At 61.9% G+C, this 23,297-nt stretch overlaps 1 protein-coding gene across 1 annotated transcript in view; it reads left to right on the top strand.

The window, feature by feature from the left end:
• CLPB (ClpB family mitochondrial disaggregase) overlaps positions 1-20,191 on the top strand; it is a 95,835-nt gene extending 75,644 nt beyond the window's left edge. Inside the window, 11 exon segments of the mRNA XM_075413915.1 lie at positions 9,087-9,164; positions 10,533-10,588; positions 11,834-11,878; positions 14,293-14,454; positions 16,777-16,882; positions 16,885-16,932; positions 17,776-17,849; positions 18,625-18,744; positions 18,992-19,096; positions 19,859-19,918; positions 19,920-20,191. Coding sequence (XP_075270030.1) covers positions 9,087-9,164; positions 10,533-10,588; positions 11,834-11,878; positions 14,293-14,454; positions 16,777-16,882; positions 16,885-16,932; positions 17,776-17,849; positions 18,625-18,744; positions 18,992-19,096; positions 19,859-19,918; positions 19,920-20,111 — 1,046 coding nt within the window. The 3' untranslated portion in view covers positions 20,112-20,191.
• Positions 20,192-23,297: the final 3,106 nt, after the last annotated feature.

Genomic DNA, 23,297 nt, shown 5'->3' with positions numbered 1-23,297 from the left:
CAGAGAAGGAGACTCCACAGCCCCTCTGGGCAGCCTGGGCCAGGGCTCCGTCACCCTCAGAGGGAAGAAGTTCTTCCTCATGTTCAGCTGGAGCTTCCTCTGCTTCAGTTTGTGCCCATTGCCCCTTGTCCTGTCGCTGGGCACCACTGGAAAGAGTCTGGCCCTGTCCTCCTGACCCCCACCCTGCAGATATTTAGAGGCATTTCTAAGGTCCCCTCTCAGCCTTCTCTTCTCCAGGCTGAACAAGCCCAGCTCCCTCAGCCTCTCCTCGTAGGGGAGATGTTCCAGTCCCCTCCTGCCCAAGCAGGGTCACCTACAGTAGGCTGTAGAGGACCTCGTCCAGGCAGGTCTTGAATATCTCCAGAGAAGGAGACTCCACAACCTCCCTCAAGCGCTTCCCTATCTGGGGTTTTTTTTTTTTCGTTATTTCTTTCATTCCCGGCTGGGTTCGCTGCCGCTTCGCGGGCTCCACGTGCTGGCCGCGCGCCGCGGCTCCGGCATTCCCCAGCCTGGCTGGGGGCTTTAATTTATAACCACCGCCTTAATTGAATAATCCGATGGAACCCGTCGCTGGGTGCGTGATCCCGACGGCCTCCGGAGAGGCGCAGATGGGAATACAAAGGGACCGGGGTGGGGGGGTTTGGGTGGGGGGCACACGCGGGGCCGCGGCTGCCGGGGTGTTTGCGTGGAGCTCGCGGCGGTCGCGGTGCCGACAGCCTGATGTCCCTGCGGCGGGGGGAGCCTGGGGTGTGTGAGGAGGAGTGTGGGCAGCAGGGTGAGGGAGGGTCTCCTCCCCCTCTGCTCTGCCCTGGGGAGGCCCCATCTGCAGTGCTGGGTCCAGTTCTGGGCTCCCCAGTTCAAGAAAGATGAGGAGCTACTGGAGAGAGTCCAGCGGAGGGCTACAAGGATGAGGAGGGGACTGGAGCATCTCCCCTACGAGGAGAGGCTGAGGGAGCTGGGCTTGTTCAGCCTGGAGAAGAGAAGGCTGAGAGGGGACCTTAGAAATGGCTACAAATATCTGCAGGGTGGGTGTCAGGAGGACGGGGCCAGACTCTTTCCAGTGGTGCCCAGCGACAGGACAAGGGGCAACGGGCACAAACTGGAGCAGAGGAAGCTCCAGCTGAAGCCGAGGAAGAACTTCTTCCCTCTGAGGGTGACGGAGCCCTGGCCCAGGCTGCCCAGAGGGGCTGTGGAGTCTCCTTCTCTGGAGATATTCAAGACCCACCTGGACAAGGTCCTGTGCAGCCTGCTGTAGGTGACCCTGCTTGGGTAGGGGGTTGGGTGGGGGATCCCCAGGGGTCCCTTCCAACCCCGCCATGCTGGGATCCTGGGATTCTGGGACTCTCTGAAGCCACACATGCTCCTCAGGGATCAGCAGAAAGCGTCTCCCGTCTGAGGGCACAGACCCGAGGGGGCAGGTCGGGAAGCACGTCCCTGTTTCGTTCGTTCCGTGCCCTCGTGTCCCAGGCATCAGAAGAACGACTCTCCTGTGGGGACAGGCAGCGCTTGCCAGGCCACCGTCGCTTACGGGGGGGTTCAAAATCGCCGCTCCCCAGCGCAGATTTTCCAAACCTTTTGGACCCCCACCCTGCAGAGATTTATCGGCATTTCACAGAATCACAGAATGACAGAATAGTAGGGGTTGGAAGGGACCTCTGTGGGTCATCTAGTCCAACCCCCCTGCCCAAGCAGGGTCACCTACTCAGCCTTCTCTTCTCCAGGCTCCGCTGCAGCTCTTCCTCAGGCAGAGTACGGAGGGAGGCAGGAAAAGCGTTGTTCGTTTTCCAGCGCAGAGATGTGGACTGAAGGGCAGCGCGGAAAATCCGCTTCTTAACGACAAAATTACAGTTTTTGAAGACGCGGGGCGGTTGCGACGTCGGAATCGGTCGGAGTTTCAAAGCTGGAGGAGAACGGGTGGGTGGGAATATCCCCCTGCCCTGGTCCGGAGGAACCTGGGTTTGCGTCGGGTTCCTCGCCGAGTTCCGCAGCGCTTGTTGGTGGGGTCAAGCCCGGCCAGGCTTCGGTCGAGCCTGCGGTTCGTCTCCCCCGTCCCACCGAGGGCAGGGCTGGGCGAGCGGAGCCTGGACAGGGGGACAGCGATGCCGCGGGCGGGTGCGGACCCCGAGCCCTCACCCCGCGGCACCCCGAGCCCGGGCGGGCGGAGGAGCGCCGGCGAATGAATTGATTTGATAAATGGACATTTATTACGCTCACAAATTGGCTGAAACCAATTTCGGTCGCATCAACCCCTGGTAACTGCCGGGGTATTGATCTGTGTAAAGTAATACAGTGAATTTATCAGTTCAATCGCCAGCCGAAGGGCCTCTCGGAGACGCGGCGCCGCAGCCCCGCCGTTACGGATGGACGAAATAAAGTCAGAGCGCCGGGGACGGCTCCGAAGATGAAGGCCCAGGCGAAGGGTGGGGGTCAGGAGGATGGGGCCAAGCTCATTCCAGTGCTGCCCAGCGACAGGACAAGGGGCAACGGGCACAAACTGGAGCTGAGGAAGCTCCAGCTGAAGATGAGGAAGAACTTCTTCCCTCTGAGGGTGACGGAGCCCTGGCCCAGGCTGCCCAGAGGGGCTGTGGAGTCTCCTTCTCTGGAGATATTCCAGCCCCGCCTGGACAAGGTCCTCTAGAGCCTGCTCTGGGTGACCCTGCTTCGGCAGGAGGGTTGGACAGGTTAACCATGAGCCAGCAGTGTGCCCTGGGTGCCAAGAAAGCCAATGGAATCCTGGGGTGCATCAAGAAGAGTGTGGCCAGCAGGGCAAGGGAGGTTCTCCTTCCCCTCTACACTGCCCTGGGGAGGCCCCATCTGCAGTGCTGTGTCCAGTTCTGGGCTCCCCAGTTCAAGGAAGATGAGGAGCTACTGGAGAGAGTCCAGCGGAGGGCTACGAGGATGAGGAGGGGACTGGAACATCTCCCCTACGAGGAGAGGCTGAGGGAGCTGGGCTTGTTCAGCCTGGAGAAGAGAAGGCTGCGAGGGGACCTTCGAAATGCCTACAAATATCTGAAGGGTGGGTGTCAGGAGGATGGGGCCAAGCTCTTTTCAGTGGTGCCCAGTGACAGGACAAGGGGCAACGGGCACAAACTGGAGCAGAGGAAGCTCCAGCTGAAGACGAGGAAGAACTTCTTCCCTCTGAGGGTGCCGGAGCCCTGGCCCAGGCTGCCCAGGGAGGCTGTGGAGTCTCCTTCTCTGGAGATATTCAAGACCCGCCTGGACGCGGTGCTGTGCAGCCTGCTCTGGGTGACCCTGCTTGGGCAGGGGGTTGGGCTGGGTGACCCACAGAGGGCCCTTCCACCCTGACCATTCTGTGATTCTGTGATTCTGTCATCGTCGGCCTCTCCGCTCGGACGCCGGGTCCGAACGTCCTCGTGACCCGTGGGCGAAGCGGTGCGACCCACCTTCCTCAACTGAGCGATCGGTTGATCGATGTCCTTCTGCCGTCCCCGAAGCCATGGGAGGAAGGGGGCAGCTCGCCGCGAGGCGTAGCGTGGGTTTCCCACCGGTGGTCAGCGTGGCCAGCGGCTACGAACCCGCGGGGAGGAGGGCTCCAGCGCCCGTCCCTCGCTGGGGTTCGCGGCCTTCGGACGGGCGCTGATGCCCGGCTCCATCCTACGGCTCCGTTCCCCTCGCTGAAGCCGAGCCGGGCAGCGGCCAACCCCGACGGCTGCGAGCCGCGGGCTGCGATGTCCCCTCTCCATGGACAGCTGGAATTCCTCCGGTTTTCCAAACCTCGGGAGCACTGGGAGCCGGAGCAGCTCGTCGTTTCACGCCTCATCGCGCTGCTGATCTGACTAACGAGGGTCGGCACCCTCCAGCCGGGGTCTCACGCCGAACCGCGAGCGCTGGCTTCGTGGCGGCGTTCGATGGGGTGGTTTCTGTCGCCGGAGCTGCTCGGAGCGGGACGAGGATTTCCCCGTCAAACCTGGCGTCCTGCTGCCGCGGGGAGCGGAACGAGGACGCAGTGAACCGCGCCGCCTGCGGACCGCTGCACGGGCCGAGCCCTGCCGGCTGTTTGCTGCCTTGATTATCTCTGCTGGGATAGCGGCAGAAATTGGCGGCGGTCATGTTATTCACCATCATTCTTTAAAAAAAAAAATCCCAGAATCGCAGAATCCCAGCACAGTGGGGTTGGAAGGGACCTCTGGGGATCCCCCACCCAACCCCCTGCCCAAGCAGGGTCACCCAGAGCAGGCTGCACAGGACCTTGTCCAAGCGGGTCTTGAACATCTCCAGAGAAGGAGCCTCCACAGCCTCCCTGGGCAGCCTGGGCCAGGGCTCCGTCACCCTCAGAGGGAAGAAGTTCTTCCTCGGGTTCAGCTGGAGCTTCCTCGGCTTCAGTTTGTGCCCGTTGCCCCTTGTCCTGTCACTGGGCACCACTGGAAAGAGTCTGGCCCCGTCCTCCTGACACCCACCCTGCAGATATTTAGAGGCATTTCGAAGGTCCCCTCTCAGCCTTCTCTTCTCCAGGCTGAACAAGCCCAGCTCCCTCAGCCTTTCCTCGTAGCAGAGATGCTCCAGTCCCCTCATCATCCTCGTAGCCCTCCGCTGGGCTCTCTCCAGTAGCTCCTCATCTCTCTTGAACTGGGGAGCCCAGCACTGGACCCAGCACTGCAGATGGGGCCTCCCCAGGGCAGAGCAGAGGGGGAGGAGACCCTCCCTCACCCTGCTGCCCACACTCCTCCTCATGCACCCCAGGATCCCATTGGCCTCCTTGGCACCCAGGGCACGCTGCTGGCTCAGGGTTGACTTGTTGTCCACCCCGGGTATTGGACCTCACGTGAAGGAGCGCAGGTGGGATTCCCGCAGGGACATGCAGGAGCCGGGATGCTGCAGCTCACCGGGGCTCACACAGACTCTCTGCATCCCCGTATCAGCCACGCAGCCCTTCCCTCCTCTTCCTCCCTGTGCGGCGGTGGTTTCGAGGGCTGGCGTGGCCCGTGGAGGACAGGGCTGGATGCCGGCCGCGCTTCGCCCGTGGTTTCCGAGGGAGCACAGAATCACAGAATCACAGAATCACAGAATAGTAGGGGTTGGAAGGGACCTCTGTGGGTCACCCAGCCCAACCCCCTGCCCAAGCAGGGTCACCTACAGCAGGCTGCACAGGACCTTGTCCAGGCGGGTCTTGAATATCTCCAGAGAAGGAGACTCCACAACCTCCCTGGGCAGCCTGTTCCAGTGCTCCGTCACCCTCAGAGGGAAGAAGTTCTTCCTCATGTTCAGACGGAACTTCCTGTGCCTCAGTTTGTGCCCATTGCCCCTTGTCCTGTCGCTGGGCACCACTGAAAAGAGCTTGGCCCCATCCTCCTGACCCCCACCCTGCAGATATTTGTAGGCATTTCTAAGGTCCCCTCTCAGCCTTCTCTTCTCCAGGCTGAACAAGCCCAGTTCCCTCAGAGCCGCATCGCTGGCCGCAGCCCCAGCCACCCGTGGGGCCGAGCAGAGGCACCCGGGCAGGGCGAGACGGGGCCGGTCCCGCAGCCTGGCTCTGCGCCCGGGCTAATTAAGCCTTGACAGGAGTCAGGACTCGTTAGCGTGGCGAAGGCACCGGGTAATGCATCTCGATTGCGTCCAGGCATAGACCGGCATGTCCTCCCGGCGCTGGGGCTCGCCGTCCCACTGACGTCACGGTCCCTGCGCTCCGTCCTCATCACTGGGCGGACACACCCTGGATTTTAAGGTTAAATTGGACTTTTTTGGCCACTTGGGCCGACCCCCTGCGTAGCGCAGCCATGGGAGCCGTCGCCTTCGGGCTGAGCTGTCTTTTCCCTGCAGACTCCGCAGGGATGAGGGATTGGGTCACGCTCCGCAAGTCGCCGCGGTGGTTAATTACCCTCGTTATTAAAAAAAAACAAGTTCTGCCTTATTGCTGGTTTGCATTCACCCAGCCCCTGGAGCGTGTTCGTTTCCTCTGCTGGCTGAGGGAGTTGTCTGCTTTCTGGTGGAGACGCTTAATGACCGCAGCCAAGTCAACCCTCAAGCGTCGCCTTGCCAACCCCGGTAGATCACAGAATGGTGGGGTTGGCAGGGACCTCTGGGGGTCACCCAGCCCAACCCCCTGCCCAAGCAGGGTCACCCAGAGCAGGATGCACAGCACCGTGTCCAGGGGGGTTGGAATATCTCCAGAGAAGGAGACTCCACAGCCCCTCTGGGCAGCCTGGGCCAGGGCTCCGTCACCCTCAGAGGGAAGAAGTTCTTCCTCGGGTTCAGCTGGAGCTTCCTCTGCTTCAGTTTGTGCCCGTTGCCCCTTGTCCTGTTTCAGAATTCCTCGATTTCAGAGGGCTCCCTCCCCTGTCCCAGCCGGTCTCCCATCTGCTCCCCGGTGCCATCCGGGGACCCGGTCCGGGGTGATGGGCGGCTGCGAGCCCGGGGCGGGGGAGAAGGCCAGAAGCTTGGTCCCAAGCCACGTTTTGGGGCTGGCAGTCGCAGAGAGGGGAGCTGCGGGTTAATTTTTCGTCCCCGTGTTTGCTTTCCCTCCGTTCTTCCTTCTGGCCCCGACGCTGCCGTCTGGCTCTGCTACCTGAAAAACAACGTGGGCTGGCATCCGCGGGCACCGTGCCCGCTTCGTGCCCTGCTCCTGTCGAAGGCGGCGTGCCGCGTCTTCGGCCTCGCGCCGGCTGGGAAGCGCTCTCGGAGATGCCTCGCTGGGCGAAGGCTCCCCGTCGTTCGTAACGCCGCAGAGCTTCGGTGCGCGTCGCGTCGTGCAACGTGCTCCAAGCCGTACGGCGAGGAGAACTCCACCGAGGAGCTGCGGCACACGCCGAGTTTCGATAGCGCGGGTGGGTGGGAAGGTGGAGGTGTGGGTCTGTCGCTCGCCCGCTGAGCTCGGAGCTGGAGAGCAGTGTCCCACGGTGCCGCCGTGGCCGGCTCCCGCGGCACAAGCTCTGATCTGGTGAGCTCCGTGGAATCAGAGAATCATCAAGGTTGGAGAAGACCTCTGAGATCATCAAGTCCAACCGCCAACCCAACCCCACCACGCCTGCTCAACCATGTCCCCAAGGGCCACATCCACATGGTTTTTGAACCCCTCCAGGGATGGGGAGGTTGCCCAGAGGGACTGTGGAGTCTCCTTCTCTGGAGATATTCCAACCCCACCTGGACGCGGTCCTGTGCAGCCTGCTCTGGGTGACCCTGCTTGGGCAGGGGGGTTGGGCTGAATGACCCACAGAAGTCCCTTCCAACCCCACCATGCTGGGATTCTGGGATTTTTGTATAATTTTCCGTTGATGTCTTAACCATGGTGCCCTCGGACATCGCTGTCCAGAGAGGCATGGCAAAAGTTGGCGCTCCTTCCCCAGTCCTCCTGGACTTAGAATCATGGAATGGTTTGGGTTGGAAGGGACCTTGAAGATCATCTGGTTCCAACCCCCCTGCCATCAGCAGGGACATCTTCCACCAGCCCAGGGTGCTCAGAGCTCCATCCAACCTGGCCTTGAGCACTGCCAGGGAGGGGGCAGCCACAGCTTCTCTGGGCAGCCTGCGCCAGGGCCTCACCACCCTCATGGTGAAGAATTTCTTCCTAATATTTGATCTCAATCTGCCCTCTGTTAGTTTGGAGCCGTCCCACCTTGTCCTATCACTGCACACTCTTGTGAAGAGCCCCAAACTTGCACCAGTTCAGAGCTGTTGTGACCTTCAGTCACCTTGCTCTTTCAATTCACGTGCGAGAAATCACAGAATCACAGAATCATCAAGGTTGGAGAAGACCTCTGAGATCACCATATCCAACCACCAACCCAACCCCACCATGCCTGCTCAACCACGTCCCCAAGGGCCACATCCACATGGTTTTTGAACCCCTCCAGGGATGGGGACTCCCCCACTGCCCTGAGCAGCCTGGTCCAACACCTGACCACTCTTTCAGGAAAGAGATTTCTCCCAATCTCCAACCTGAACCTCCCCTGACGCAGCTTGAGGCCATCACCTCTTGGCCTTTTCTTCTCTGGCAGGAGGAGATGGGGAAGGCAGGGAGAGGTGGAGATGGCAGGAGGAGAAGGTGATGGCAGGGAGAGGGGGGTGGCAGGGAGATGGAATCACAGAATCATCAAGGTTGGAGAAGATCTCCTAGACCATCAAGTCCAACCGCCAACCCAACCCCACCACGCCTGCTCAACCATGTCCCCAAGGGCCACATCCACACGGTTTTTGAACCCCTCAAGGGATGGGGACTCCCCCACTGCCCTGAGCAGCCTGGGCCAAGGCCTGACCACTCTCAGTGAAGAAATTGTTCCCAATATCCAACCTGAACCTCCCCTGACACAACTTGAGGCCATTGCCTCTTGGCCTTTTCTCCTCTGGCAGGAGGAGATGGGGAAGGCAGGGAGAGGTGGAGATGGCAGGAGGAGAAGGGGATGGCAGGGAGAGGTCGAGATGGCAGGAGGAGAAGGTGATGGCAGGGAGAGGGGGATGGCAGGGAGTTGGAATCACAGAATCATCAAGGTTGGAGAAGATCTCCTAGACCATGAAGTCCAACCACCAACCCAACCCCACCATGTCCCCAAGGGCCACATCCACACGGTTTTTGAACCCCTCCAGGGATGGGGACTCCCCCACTGCCCTGAACAGCCTGGTCCAACACCTGACCATTCTCTCAGGAAAGAGATTTCTCCAATCTCCAACCTGAACCTCCCCCGACGCAGCGCGAGGCCGTTACCCCTAAACCATTATGCGTAAAATAACGCGTAAACCTCTTCAACCCCCCTTATTTCGCCGCGCTTGCGAGCTGGCAGCGCGGCGAGCCCCCGGCAGCCTCCCCTCGCCAGCCCCCCTCCCCTGTCCGTCCCCGTGTCCCCCTCCCCGCCGTCTCCCTGGCAACCCTGAGTGCGCAGCCTGGAAAACTTTATCCGAAATCTGCTCTGGGCAGCGTTCCAAATCCATGCTAACCTGATTAGGTGTCTCCGGGGCCATGGCTGGCTGATCAAATTAGGGAGCACTAATGGCAGCGAGCACTCGGAGCGGGCGGAGAGCGGTAAAACACGGTGTATACTTAGTGATAATTAGACTTGCTTTTGTGGCGTTGATTTATAACCCTTCTCCCCCCCCCCCTACACCGCCACCCCTTTTTGTTTTCTCTTTCCACGCAGCGATTCGGAGGAAGGAGAACGGCTGGTACGACGAGGAGCACCCGCTGGTCTTTCTTTTCTTGGGATCGTCCGGCATAGGTAACGCCGGGGCGGCGAGCCCGCCGCGCTGCTCCTCCTGCCCCGCTCCCCATCAAGCACCAGTTACGGCTGCGGTCGGCCAACTGGGCATGCGGCACACACAGCCGCGTCCCGGCAGCCTCACGCCGAGCTGTCCTGCTCCTGCCCTCCCAGAGAACTTTTTTTGCCCTAAAAGGGGTGGGTTTTGCCCTAAAAAGCGTGGTTTCAGCAGCCCGGCTCGCAGCGGGAATGTGTCCGTGGGTGGGCAGCGGCGGAAGTTACAGAATCACAGAATCACAGAATAGTAGGGGTTGGAAGGGACCTCTGTGGGTCACCCAGCCCAACCCCCTGCCCAAGCAGGGTCACCCACAGCAGGCTGCACAGGACCTTGTCCAGGCTGGTCTTGAATATCTCCAGAGAAGGAGACTCCACAACCTCCCTGGGCAGCCTGGGCCAGTGCTCCGTCACCCTCAGAGGGAAGAAGTTCCTCCTCATCTTCAACTGGAACTTCCTCAGCTTCAGGTCATGGAGGAACAACCCCAGGCACCAGGACAGGCTGGGGCTGAGCTGCTGGAGAGCAGCTCTGCGGAGAGGGACTGGGAGTGCTGGGGGACGACAGGGTGACCATGAGCCAGCAGCGTGCCCTGGGTGCCAAGAAGGCCAATGGGATCCTGGGGTGCATGAGGAGGAGTGTGGGCAGCAGGGCGAGGGAGGTTCTCCTCCCCCTCTGCTCTGCCCTGGGGAGGCCCCATCTGCAGTGCTGTGTCCAGTGCTGGGCTCCCCAGTTCAAGAAAGATGAGGAGCTACTGGAGAGTCCAGCGCAGGGCTACAAGGATGATGAGGGGACTGGAGCATCTCTGCTACGAGGAGAGGCTGAGGGAGCTGGGCTTGTTCAGCCTGGAGAAGAGAAGGCTGCGAGGGGACCTTCGAAATGCCGATAAATATCTGCAGGGTGGGGGTCAGGAGGATGGGGCCAGACTCTTTCCAGTGGTGCCCAGTGACAGGACAAGGGGCAACGGGCACAAACTGAAGCTGAGGAAGCTCCAGCTGAAGATGAGGAAGAACTTCTTCCCTCTGAGGGTGACGGAGCCCTGGCCCAGGCTGCCCAGAGGGGCTGTGGAGTCTCCTTCTCTGGAGATATTCCAGACCTGGCTGGACATGGTCCTGTGCAGCCTGCTCTGGGTGACCGTGCTTGGGCAGGGGGTTGGGCTGGGGGATCCCCTGGGGTCCCTGCCAACCCTGCTACACTGGGATGCTGGAATTTGTGGAGTGAGATGTGTGTGCTGGTTGGGGGGTGTTGGCCGGCCCGGTGCTGGCCGAGCAGACGGACAGACAGACGATGGACAAAGCTGCTTTAACTCGAGCCTTTTCTCCCCATCTCTGGACCAGGTAAAACCGAGCTGGCCAAGCAGACAGCCAAGTACATCCATAAGGACGTCAAAAAGGTAACGCCTCTCCGCTGCGCTCCTCGCCCTCCATGCGCTGTGAACAGCGGCGTGGGTTTGGGTCTCCATGATCTTAGAGGTCTTTTCCAACCCATGGTTCTATGACTCCATGATGAGAGGAGATGGCCTCAAGCAGCCTCAGGGGAGGTTCAGATTGGATATTGGGAAAAATGTCTTCACTGGAAGAGTGGTCAGGCCTTGGCCCAGGCTGCCCAGGGCGGTGGGAGAGTCCCCATCCCTGGAGGGGTTCAAACACCGTGTGGATGTGGCCCTTGGGGACATGGTTGAGCAGGCGTGGTGCGGTTGGTTTGGCGGTTGGGCTTGATGGTCTCAGAGGTCTTCTCCAACCTTCACGGTCCGGTGATTCTATGATTTGCCACCAGCCTCCGAGGGCCCTCGGCAGGGCGGGATCGCTGCCTGGTCCAGGCTCTGATGGCAACGGAGAGCGGCCGAGCCCGGCTGACCGTGCCCGCGCGGACGCCGGGAAGGGTCGAGCTTGTCCAGGAAATTCGGTGTCTGCAGAGAATCATCAGCTTTCAGATGCGAAGAGGGAGCTGGGGTGGGAGCTGTGAATCCTCCAGCAGTGCCATCTCCCTGAGGGGATCGCCCACGGACCTGGTTTGCCTCAGCTTTAGGATTTTGATTTTGATTTTACAGAGAGGCGTAGCGTTCATCTTGTGATTTATTTCTAAAAAGCCGGGCAGCGATAATAACCGCTTTATTTAGAAAATTGCGAGTTGCTGTCTTGGTCCTACTTGCGTCGCTCCAGCAGTGGGAACTGCTCCCGGCGCTCTCTGAGAAGCTGCAACCATCATCCTCTTCCTCAGTACCACCCCAGGCGTTTTGGGGTGGATCTGGCCACTCCGGTGCTGGCCGTCACAGAATCACAGAATAGTAGGGGTTGGAAGGGACCTCTGGGGTCATCTAGTCCAACCCTCCTGCTGAAGCAGGGTCACCTACAGCAGGCTGCACAGGACCTTGTCCAGGCGGGTCTGGAATATCTCCAGAGAAGGAGACTCCACAACCTCCCTGGGCAGCCTGTTCCAGGGCTCCGTCACCCTCAGAGGGAAGAAGTTCTTCCTCATCTTCAGACGGAACTTCCTGTGCCTCAGTTTGTGCCCAAACTCGGAACCGCAAAGCCGCGTGTTCTTCCATGCAGCCGCGGGTCCGGAGGAGCCTTCGAAACGGGATGAAACTTGGAGAGCGTCCACCAAAAATCACGCCAAGCGTTGCTTTCTCTTGCAGGGCTTCATCAGGCTGGACATGTCGGAGTTCCAGGAGAGGCACGAGGTCAGTAAATGGGCTGGCTCTGCTTCCGTGGGCCGCGGCTTCCAGTTTAGTCGGGAATTGGAACAAATCCTGCCAATGCCCTCGTTCCCCTGCGCTGAGTCCCTGTCCTGGGCGGTGCTGAGCATCTCCCCGCTGCCGCCGAACGTGATGAGCATCCCCCGTCTCGCCCCAGCAGCGGCGTCCAGGACCTTCCCAAATTAGAATCACAGAATCACAGAGTGGTTTGGGTTGGAAGGGACCTTGAAGATCATCTGGTCCCAACCCCCCTGCCATCAGCAGGGACATCTTCCACCAGCCCAGGTTGCTCAGAGCTCCATCCAACCTGGCCTTGAACCCTGCCAGGGAGGTGGCAGCCACAGCTTCTCTGGGAAACCTGGGCCAGGGCCTCACCACCCTCATGGAGAAGAATTTCTTCCTTAGATCTAATCAAAATCTGCCCTCTTTTAGTTTAGAGCCATTCCCCCGTGTCCTATCACTGCACCCCCTTGTGCAAAGCCCCTCTCCATCCTTCCTGTCGGCCCCTCCAGGCACTGGCAGCTGCTCTGAGGCCACCCCAGAGCCTGCTCTTCTCCAGGCTTCCACGTCCTCCAGAAAATGGGCGGTTTGGTGCGTCAGAGGCACCGAGCGACAGCCGTTGCTCCGGGCTGCGCAGTAAATTGCGATGTGGGAAATACCAGGCAAAGAGCAGGCTCAGCTCAGACAAATTAGGGACGGGAAACAAGGAGCAAGGAGAGCTGGAATAATTTGTGTCTGCTGCTGTGGCTTCTGTGCGCGGTGTAGACCCTTGGGGGAAGAGGAGCTGGGAAGAGATGACATTGGGCATGAAAACCTGCAGCCAGGGCGTGATGTTGGGCATGAAAATCTAAAACCATGAGGTTGTGTATGAAGACCTGCAGCCAGGGCATGATGTTCCACACCTGGAGTGCTGTGCTCGGCTTTGGGCCCCTCACTCCAAGAAGGACATGGAGGGGCTGGAGCGTGTCCAGAGAAGGGCAGCAAGGCTGGGGAGGGGGCTGGAGAACAAGTCTGATGGGGAGCGGCTGAGGGAGCTGGGGCTGCTCAGTCTGGAGAAGAGGAGGCTGAGGGGAGACCTTCTCGCTCTCTACAGCTCCCTGACAGGAGGGGGCAGTGAGGGGGGGGTTGGTCTTTGCTCCCCAGTAACCAGCGAAGGGATGAGAGGCGATGGCCTCAAGCTGCATCAGGGGAGGTTCAGATTGGAGATTGGGAAAAATGTCTTCAGTGAAAGAGTGGTCAGGCCTTGGCCCAGGCTGCCCAGGGCAGTGGTGGAGTCCCCATCCCTGGAGGGGTTCAAAAACCATCTGGATGTGGCCCTTGGGGACAGGGTTGAGCAGGCATGGTGGGGTTGGGTTGGCGGTTGGACTTGATGGTCTCAGAGGTCTTTTCCAACCTTAACAATTCTGGGATTCAGGGACTGGAGCATCTCCCCTACGAGGAGAGGCTGAGGGAGCTGGGCTTGTTCAGCCTGGAGAAGAGAAGGTTGAGAGGGGACCTTCGAAATGCCTCTAAATCTCTTCAGGGTCGGGGTCAGGAGGACGGGGCCAGACTCTTTCCAGTGGTGCCCAGCGACAGGACAAGGGGCAACGGGCACAAACTGGAGCAGAGGAAGCTCCAGCTGAACCCGAGGAAGAACTTCTTCCCTCTGAGGGTGACGGAGCCCTGGCCCAGGCTGCCCAGGGAGGCTGTCACAGAGTCTCCTTCTCTGGAGATATTCCAACCCCGGCTGGACAAGGTCCTCTATAGCCCGCTCTGGGTGACCCTGCTTGGGCAGGGGGTTGGGCTGGGGGATCCCCAGGGGTCCCTTCCAACCCCCACCATGCTGGGATTCTGGGATCTTTCCTAGAATCCCCCTCCAGGCCCTGGCAGCTGCTCTAAGGTCTCCCCGCAGCCTTCTCCTCCCCAGGCTGAGCAGCCCCAGCTCTCCCAGCCTTTCCTCCCAGCAGAGGGGTTCCAGCCCTTGCATCATTGCTGGGGCCTCCTCTGGCCCCGCTCCCACAGCTCCAGGTCTTGCCAACACCAGTTAGGTGCTGGCGATGGAGACGCTGCCGTGGCTCCTCTCTGCCGGCCCCGCGGAGCCAGGCTCACCGGAGGGGACACGCCGGTGCAGCCACGCCGCGGCACACGTGGCTTTCATCCTTCACCAGCACTGAGACCGCGAGAGAGTCACCCTTCAGCTCTGCTGCTCCTCGCCCTGGATGAGGGAGAGGAAATTTCTGTGGTTTATGAGGATTTGGGGGTTTGCTTCAGGAATTCCTTCTCCTTCCCGTACCACCAAGAGAATTCTTGCTCTTAAAAAGGATGAAGGAGGTGAAGATAGGTCTTGGGCATCATCCCTGGCATGAGTGATCCCTGGCATCCACGGAGCAGCTTTCACGCGTCCTGTTGCTCCCTCCTAGGTCGCCAAGTTCATCGGCTCTCCACCCGGCTACGTGGGCCACGAGGAGGGCGGGCAGCTCACCAAGAAGCTGAGGCAGTGCCCGAATGCTGTGGTGCTCTTCGACGAGGTTGACAAAGCCCACCCAGACGTCCTCACCATCATGCTGCAGCTCTTTGACGAGGTGAGTCCGTGTTTTGGAGGGCAGAGTTTGCTCGGGGGCCGGTCGGAAGGTGACGGCGGGTGCAGGAGATGTCCTGGAGCCGAGGTGAGACGCTCGGGATCAATGTTCCCTTCCAAAGAACGTGACCCGGACAGTCCATCGCAGAGTCACGGAGTGGTAGGGGTTGGAAGGGACCTCTGGGGATCACCCAGTCCAACCCATTCTCCGCTTTAACCCCAGGAAACAGGATGATGCTGAGGTTTCCTGGTGCAGTAAATGACACCTTCAGGCAAAAGATGGGTGGTGGGAGGGTTGGAAGCCTGGGAGCCGGACAGTCCCGTGTCACCGGGAAGGTGTGAGGGTGAAGACCGCGTCATGAGGATACAGCTGAGGAAAACCCACCCTGATGGGTTTTTGGTGCGGGGCAGAAGGCCAGAATGACGAGGGGAGGTGGGAGGGTGATGGCCCTGTCCCCGCGGGCGCCCTGTGCCCACCTCCATGGCACCCCATGGCAGGGAGGTCATCGCCTCCGCAGGCCCAGGCACGGCTCGGGGAGCTGTCACGACATCAGAAAGGAGCGGTGATCTGGGGACATCAAAGTCCATCGGCATCCTAACGAGTCCTGTCTATGTAGTTGATGGTTTTGAGTTCAGGTTGGGTAATTTATGACTTTTCAGGTGGCACGTGATGTGTCTCACACCTTTCCCCCCCCCCAAACATGGAATCATCAGATGGTTTGGGTTGGAAGGGACCTTACAGACCATCTCATTCCAACCACCCGCCACAGAGAGAACTCCAGCTAATTACCCAGGAGGAGTCCAGGGCTGCTGCCCCGGCCTCCAGCTGCCTCCAGGGAAAGCCAGAGCACTCCTGGAGATGCCTGGGAGGAGCCCAGAAGAGCTGCGGCATGGACCTACCTTGGCGTACCCAAAGCTCCTTGGGTGGCTGCCGTGGAGGAGTCTGGAGCTCCCGAAGGCGTGGTGTCTGCTTCTGTCAGGCTGGGCACTGGGAAAAATGTCTTCACTGGAAGAGTGGTCAGGCCTTGGGCCAGGCTGCCCAGGGCAGTGGGGGAGTCCCCATCCCTGGAGGGGTTCCAAAACCCTGTGGATGTGGCCCTTGGGGACATGGTTGAGCAGGCATGGTGGGGTTGGGTTGGCAGTTGGGCTTGATGGTCCTAGAGGTCTTCTCCAACCTTCATGATCCTGTGATTCCATGAGTCTATGCCCAGTAGCTCTCCAGGAGACCTCCAAGGCATCTCCAGGAGCGCGTTGGCCTCCTCTGGAGACAGCTGAAGCCCAGACCAAAGTTCTGGACTCCTCGGAGGTAGCTACCCGATGAGTTGTAGCGACGTTGCAGGCAGGTCCCATGCCCGTTAGCTCCCCAAGCCTCCCCCGGGGCATCTCCACGCATGGCTCGACCCCGTCCTGCTGGCAGGGGGAAGGCAAGCCGATGCCCGCTGCCGAGGAGGGGGACCCCCGAAGCCTGGGGCTCTGGGGGATGCTTGGCACACGGCCTGTCCAGGGCACGAGCTGTCTCCAGACTCTGCATCTCCACCAAGCCAAGTTCCGTCTGAACATGAGGAAGAACTTCTTCCCTCTGAGGGTGACGGAGCCCTGGAACAGGCTGCCCAGGGAGGTTGTGGAGTCTCCTTCTCTGGAGATATTCAAGACCCGCCTGGACAAGGTCCTGTGCAGCCTGCTCTGGGTGACCCTGCTTGGGCAGGGGGTTGGGCTGGGTGACCCACAGAGGTCCCTTCCAACCCCTACTATTCTGTGATTCTGTGAAGGCCCTCAGCCTGGCGCGTCCGAGCTCTTCGGCTCATCTTGAAGACCCTGGTCTGCCCTCGGAGGCAACCGAACCCCAGAGCGAAGCCCTGGGAGGTGTGTGGGCGGAGGGGAGGGTTTGTTTTTCTTTTTAAGGATTAATAACACAATTTTTTCTTGCATAGATCATGGCGGCAGCAGCCAAATGTGAAATCAATTCCTGCCAGCGCACGCTTGACAGGGCAATAACCCAACTGTTGATCTCAAGCACCCAACAAGGATTTGCGTCGTTGCGCCGGGTATCTGCTGCCGGAGACGCAGCGAGGAGAGGAGCTGCCTGGGGAACCGCTTGTTTGTTCCTTATTTTTCTCCCCTTTTTTTATTTTATTTTATTGATCAAGAGAAATAGGACTTCTGAAGGGTTCCTGCATGGGTTTGGTAGGAGGAGGTGCTGGAGCGTCCTGGGCGTCCCTTCCGAAATAAATCCCGAGAGACGGGACGCGTGTCCTTCCGCCCCGCGGTTTGGGCATGTCCCGCGGCGCCTGCTGACGCTGCCGGTGTTGGCGCGGTGTTGCTGCAGGGCCGACTGACGGACGGGAAGGGGACAACCATCGACTGCAAGGATGCCATCTTCATCATGACCTCCAACGTGGCGAGCGACGAGATCGCCCAGCACGCTCTGCAGCTCCGCAAGAGGTGGCGGAGATGAGCAAGAAGAGGCTCGCGGAGAACTTGGGTACTGGTCTTTTCGGTCGCAGAACCATGGAAGGGTTTGGGTGGGAAGAGGCCTTCCAGGACCACCCAGTTCAACCCCCTGCCATGAACAGGGACATCTCCAACTGGGTGTGCTGGTGGATGACTGGGTGAGCTGGGGGATGACAAGTCAACCATGAGCCCAGCAGCGTGCCCTGGGTGCCAAGAAGGCCAATGGAATCCTGGGGTGCATGAGGAGGAGTGTGGGCAGCAGGGCGAGGGAGGTTCTCCTCCCCCTCTGCTCTGCCCTGGGGAGGCCTCATCTGCAGTGCAGGGTCCAGTGCTGGGCTCCCCAGTTCAAGAGAGATGAGGAGCTACTGGAGAGAGTCCAGTGCAGGGCTACGAGGATGAGGAGGGGACTGGAGCATCCCTCCTACCAGGAGAGGCTGAGGGAGCTGGGCTTGTTCAGGCTGGAGAAGAGAAGGCTGCAAGGGGACCTTCGAAATGCCTCTAAATATCTGCAGGGTGGGTGTCAGGAGGACGGGGCCAGACTCTTCCCAGTGGTGCCCAGCGACAGGACAAGGGGCAATGGGCGCAAACTGGAGCAGAGGAAGCTCCAGCTGAACCCGAGGAAGAACTTCTTCCCTCTGAGGGTGACGGAGCCCTGGCCCAGGCTGCCCAGGGAGGTTGTGGAGTCTCCTTCTCTGGAGATATTCCAGCCCCGCCTGGACGTGGTGCTGTGCAGCCTGCTCTGGGTGACCCTGCTTGGGCAGGGGGGTTGGGCTGGGGGACCCCCAGGGGTCCCTTCCAACCCCACCATGCTGGGATTCTGGGATTCTGTGACGGGAAGCCGTGTCCCGCCTTACCCTGCCCTCCTGTCTTGCAGAGGACGTCCAGGTGACTGAGAAGATAACCATCTCCAAGCAGTTCAAGGAGAAGGTCATTCGCCCCATCTTGAAGGTAACGGTGGTTTCTTTCATGGCTTTAATGTTCGAAACGCCCCGAGCTCTGGTCTCTGGGCACGATGGACCGGGGAAGACCCTCCGCAGCAACAAATGACGTCGGGTTGCGTGACGGAGCTTCTGAAGCACCTCGGGTCCCTGCTCACCTGGCAGCTCCCACGCAGACCAGGGGTTGGAGCTCCTGGCGGGAGGCTCCAATGGGATCCTCAAGACCAAGGGTTGGAGCTCCTGGCAGAGGGCCCCGATGGGATCCTCAAGACTGAGGGTTGGAGCTCCCGGTGGGCGGCTCCGATGGGATCCTAAAGACCGAGGGTTGGAGCTCCCAGCACGGGGCTCCGATGGGATCTTCAGTCCCAAGGGTTGGAGTCCCTGGTGGGAGGCTCTGATGGGATCCTCAAGACCGAGGGTTGGAGCTCCTGGCAGGGGGCTCCGATGGGATCCTCAAGACCAAGGGTTGGAGCTCCCAGTGGGAGGCTCGATGGGATCCTCAAGACCAAAGGTTGGTGGTCCCGGTGGAAGGCTCCAATGGGATCCTCAAGACCAAGGGTTGGAGCTCCCAGCGGGAGGCTCCGATGGGATCCTCAAGACTGAGGGTTGGAGCTCCCGGTGGGCGGCTCCGATGGGATCCTAAAGACCGAGGGTTGGAGCTCCCAGCAGGGGGCTCCGATGGGATCCTCAAGACCAAGGGTTGGAGCTCCTGGTGGGAGGCTCCGATGGGATCCCCGGGTCACTCCTCCGGTCCCCGCTGACCCCCCCACCCCCTTGGCCCCCAGGCTCACTTCCGACGGGACGAGTTCCTGGGGAGGATCAACGAGATCGTCTATTTTCTGCCGTTCTGCCACGCGGAGCTCATCCAGCTGGTCAACAAGGAGCTGAATTTTTGGGCCAAGAAGGTGAAAACCGTCGGTTTGGGGCAGGGATGAGCTTCGGGCCACGTTCGGAGACTTTGAAGCGTCTTCATCGCTTTTTGCCCATCAGAGCTCTCCGGGGCGTGAAGGAGGAGCTGAGGGGGGTTCTGGCCCTGTAGAGCCCTCGGCGCCTTTTCTTCGGCCCAGGGACACCTGCAGCCCACCGAGGACCGGGCTGCCCGGCGTTCCTCGAAGCCGTCGGTAACGCTCCCTCCTCTTCCTCACCCGGCAGGCCGAGGCGAGGCACAACATCACGCTGCTCTGGGACCGGGAGGTGATGGACGTGCTGGCGGACGGCTACAACCTGCACTACGGCGCCCGCTCCATCAAACACGAGGTGAAGCCCACGGCGTCATCTCCAGCCCTGCCCGGTGCCAGGAGAGCCGGGACCGGGTTACGGTGATGGGAGAGCCGGGATGGGGTTATGGCATGGGGAGAGCCGGGATGGGGTTACAGAATCACAGAATCATCAAGGTTGGGAAAGACCTCTAAGATCATCAAGCCCAACTGCCAACCCAACCCCACCATGCCTGCTCAACCATGTCCCCAAGGGCCACATCCACACGTGTTTGAACCCCTCCAGGGATGGGGACTCCCCCACTGCCCTGGGCAGCCTGGGCCAAGGCCTGACCACTCTTTCAGGAAAGAGATTTCTCCCGATCTCCAACCTGAACCTCCCCTGACACAGCTTGAGGCCATCTCCTCTTGGCCTTTTCTCCTCTGGCAGGAGCAGATGGGGATGGCAGGGAGAGGTGGGGATGGCAGGAGAAGATGGGGATAGCAGGAGCAGAAGGTGATGGCAGGAAGAGGGGATGGCAGGGAAGACAGAATCACAGAATCATCAAGGTTGGAGAAGACCTCTAAGATCACCAAGTCCAACCACCAACCCAACCCCACCACGCCTGCTCAACCATGTCCCCAAGGGCCACATCCACACGTGTTTTGAACCCCTCCAGGGATGGGGACTCCCCACTGCCCTGGGCAGCCTGGGCCAACGCCCGGTGGGGTTACGGCATGGGGAGAAACCGGGATGGGTTTATGGCTCGGGGAGAACCGGGACGGGGGTGACGGCATGGGGCCTCTGGTTCTCCACGCTCAGGTGGAGCGGCGCGTCGTCAACCAACTGGCCGCTGCCTACGAGCAGGACCTGCTGCCCGCGCGGCTGCACGCTGCGGATCGCCGTGGAGGACTCGGACAAGCGGCTGCTGAAGAGCGAGGAGGCCCCTTCCACCAACGCGGAGCCAGCCAAGGCGCCCACCCTCCGGCTGGAGATCGTGGAGAAAGGCAGCAAAGCCCGAAAGCTGGAGATCCGGGCGCCTCTCAACCCGGAGAACATCGCGTTCTTCTTGTAGGCAGCGACGGGGAGCGATGAAGCCCCCCGGGACTCGGCGTCGGAGCCCCCCCGGCACAGGGGGCTCCGGAGTTGGGATTTGGACGGCGAGGGGGACGTAGCGGTGGAGGGGGTTTGGGGGTTCGCTTGGGGGGCGCGAGGAAGGCGATGGAGCTTTGTAGGAAAGGGGGAAGCAGATCGGAGCCCGTTCGGGGGTCCGGCTCCGGTGGGATTTGTTGACCCCTCGGTGGAGGGTGGTGGCAGGGGCTTGGGGGTCTGCGGCTGGGACGGGGGCCAAGCGCTCCGGGATTTGCCCCTCGCTCGTTATTTATTGGAATAAACACGGCGTGCGCAGAGCGAGCTCCAGCGTCTGGGGTGGGGGGTCCTGCCCATCCTGGGGGTCCTGCCCATCCTGGGGGTCCTGTCCATCCCAGGGGTCCTGCTCATCCTGGGGGTCCTGCCCATCCTGGGGGTCCTGTCCATCCCAGGGGTCCTGCTCATCCCGGGGGTCCTGCCCAGCCCGGGGGTCCTGCTCATCCCAGGGATCCTGTCCACCCTGGGGGGTCCTGTCCATCCCAGGGGTCCTGCTCATCCCGGGGATCCTGCCCATCCTGGGGGTCCTGCCCATCCTGGGGGTCCTGTCCACCCTGGGGGGTCCTGTCCACCCTGGGGGGTCCTGCCCATCCTGGGGGTCCTGCCCAGCCCGGGGATCCTGCCCATCTGGGGGTCCTGCCCATCCTGGGGGTCCTGTCCATCCCAGGGGTCCTGCTCAGCCAGGGGGTCCTGTCCATCCTGGGGGTCCTGCCCAGCCCGGGGGATCCTGCCCATCCTGGGGGTCCTGCCCATCCTGGGGGTCCTGACCATCCTGGGGGGGTCCTGCCCCAGCCCAGGGGTCCTGCCCAGCCCAGGGGTCCTGCCCATCCTGGGGGGGTCCTGCTCATCCCGGGGGTCCTGCCCAGCCCGGGGGTCCTGCTCATCCCAGGGGTCCTGTCCACCCTGGGGGTCCTGTCCATCCCAGGGGTCCTGCTCATCCCCGGGGTCCTGCTCATCCCGGGGGTCCTGCCCATCCTGGGGGTCCTGCCCATCCGGGGGTCCTGCCCAGCCCAGGGGTCCTGCTCATCCCCGGGGGGGTCCTGCCCATCCTGGGGGTCCTGTCACCCTGGGGTGTCCTGTCCATCCCGGGGGTCCTGCCCATCTCGGGGGTCCTGCTCATCCCGGGGATCCTGCCCATCCCGGGGGGTCCTGCCCATTCCTGGGGGGTCCTGTCCACCCTGGGGGGTCCTGTCCATCCCGGGGGGTCCTGCCCAGCCCAGGGGTTCTGCTCATCCCCGGGGGGTCCTGCCCATCCTGGGGGTCCATCCTGGGGGTCCTGTCCACCCTGGGGGGTCCTGTCCATCCCGGGGGTCCTGCCCATCCCGGGGGTCCTGCCCATCCCGAGGGTCCTGCCCAGCCCAGGGGTCCTGCTCATCCCCGGGGGGTCCTGCCCATCCCGGGGGTCCTGCCCATCCTGGGGGGTCCTGCCCATCCCGGGGGTCCTGCCCATCCCGGGGGGGTTCTGCTCATCCTGGGGGCTCCTGCCCAGCCCCGGGGGTCCTGCTCATATCGAGGGGTCCTGTCCATCCCGGGGGGTCCTGCTTATCCCGGGGGTCCTCCAGTCCCGGGGGGTTCTGTCCATCCCGGGTGTCGTGCTCATCCCGGGGGGTCCCTGCCCATCCCAGGGGTCCTGCCCATCCCGGGGGTCCTGCCCAGCCGGGGGGTCCTGTCCATCCCGAGGGGTCCTGCCCAGCCGGGGGATCCTGCTCAGCCTGGGGGCCCTGCCCTTCCCAGGGGTCTTGCTCATCCCAGGGGGTCCTGCATCCCACTCCCCCCCGCAGCCCGGACCACCACCAGCGCATCCCCCTGGTCCTCGTGCAATCCCCTCGCCGAAGCCCCCCTGCTGCTGGGAAAGATTTGACTATGGGGGGCTCACGCCGTCCCGGTGCTGGAGCGGGGGTCCCCAGTGCCAGGGACTGAGTGGGGGTCCATGGTGCCAGCGCTAGAGTGGGGGGTCCCCAGTGCCAGTGCCAGAGTGAGGGTCCCCAGTGCTGGAGCTGGAGTGGGGGTCCCCAGTGCCAGAGCTGGAGAGGGGGGTCCCCGGTGCTGGAGCCAGAGTGAGGGTCCCCAGTGCCATTGCCAGAGCGAGAGGGTCCCCAGTGCCAGAGTTGGAGTGGGGGTCCCCGGTGTTGGAGCGGGGGGTCCGTAGTGCTGGAGCTGGAACGGGGGTCCCCAGTGCCAGCGCCAGAGTGGGGGTCCCTGGTGTGGAGCTGCGGTGAGGGTCTCCAGTGCCAGAGCCGGAGCGGGGGTCCCCAGTGCCTGAGCGGGGGGTCCCCAGTGCCAGAGTCGGAGTGGGGGGTCCCCAATGCCAGAGCCAAAGTGTGGGTCCCCAGTGCCAGCGCCAGAGTGGGGGTCCCCGGTGCCAGAGCTGGAGCGGGGGTCGCCAGTGCCATTGCCAGAGTGAGGGTCCCCCAGTGCCAGAACCAGAGTGGGGGTCCCCGGTGCTGGAGCCGGAGTGAGGGTCCCCAGTGCCAGAGCTGGAGTGGGGGTCCACAGTGCCAGCACCAGAGCAGGTGTCCCCGGTGCCAGTGCCAGAGTGGGGGTCCCCGGTGCTGGAGCCGGAGTGAGGGTCCCCAGTGCCAGAACAGGAGCGGGGGTCCCCAGTGCCAGGGACTGAGTGGGGGTCCCCAGTGCCAGAGCCAGAGCAGGGGTCCTCAGTGCCATTGCCAGAGTGGGGGTCCCCAGTGCCAGAGTCGGAGTGGGGGTCCCCGGTGTTGGAGCGGGGGTCCGTAGTGCTGGAGCTGGAACGGGGGTCCCCAGTGCCAGTGCCAGAGTGGGGGTCCCTGGTGTGGAGCTGCGGTGAGGGTCTCCAGTGCCAGCGCCAGAGCGGGGGTCCCCAGTGCTGGAGCTGGAGTGGGGGTCTCCTGTGTCAGAACCACAGTGAGGGTCCCCAGTGCCAGCACCAGAGTGGGGGTCCCCGGTGCCAGAGCCGGAGCAGGGGTCCATGGTGCCGGAGACAGAGTGGGGGTCTCCAGTGCCAGGGACTGAGTGGGGGTCCCCAATGCCAGAGCCAGACCGGGGGTCCCCAGTGCTGGAACCAGAGCGGGGGTCCCAGCCCAGGCAGGCGACGCCGGCTCTTACTGGGCAGGACTGGGGGTTCCCCGCGTGTTTTCCA

This window comes from Opisthocomus hoazin, chromosome 1, assembly GCF_030867145.1.
Source record: "Opisthocomus hoazin isolate bOpiHoa1 chromosome 1, bOpiHoa1.hap1, whole genome shotgun sequence".
NCBI lineage: Eukaryota > Metazoa > Chordata > Aves > Opisthocomiformes > Opisthocomidae > Opisthocomus > Opisthocomus hoazin.
This window is presented reverse-complemented; position numbering and strand designations above follow the sequence as displayed.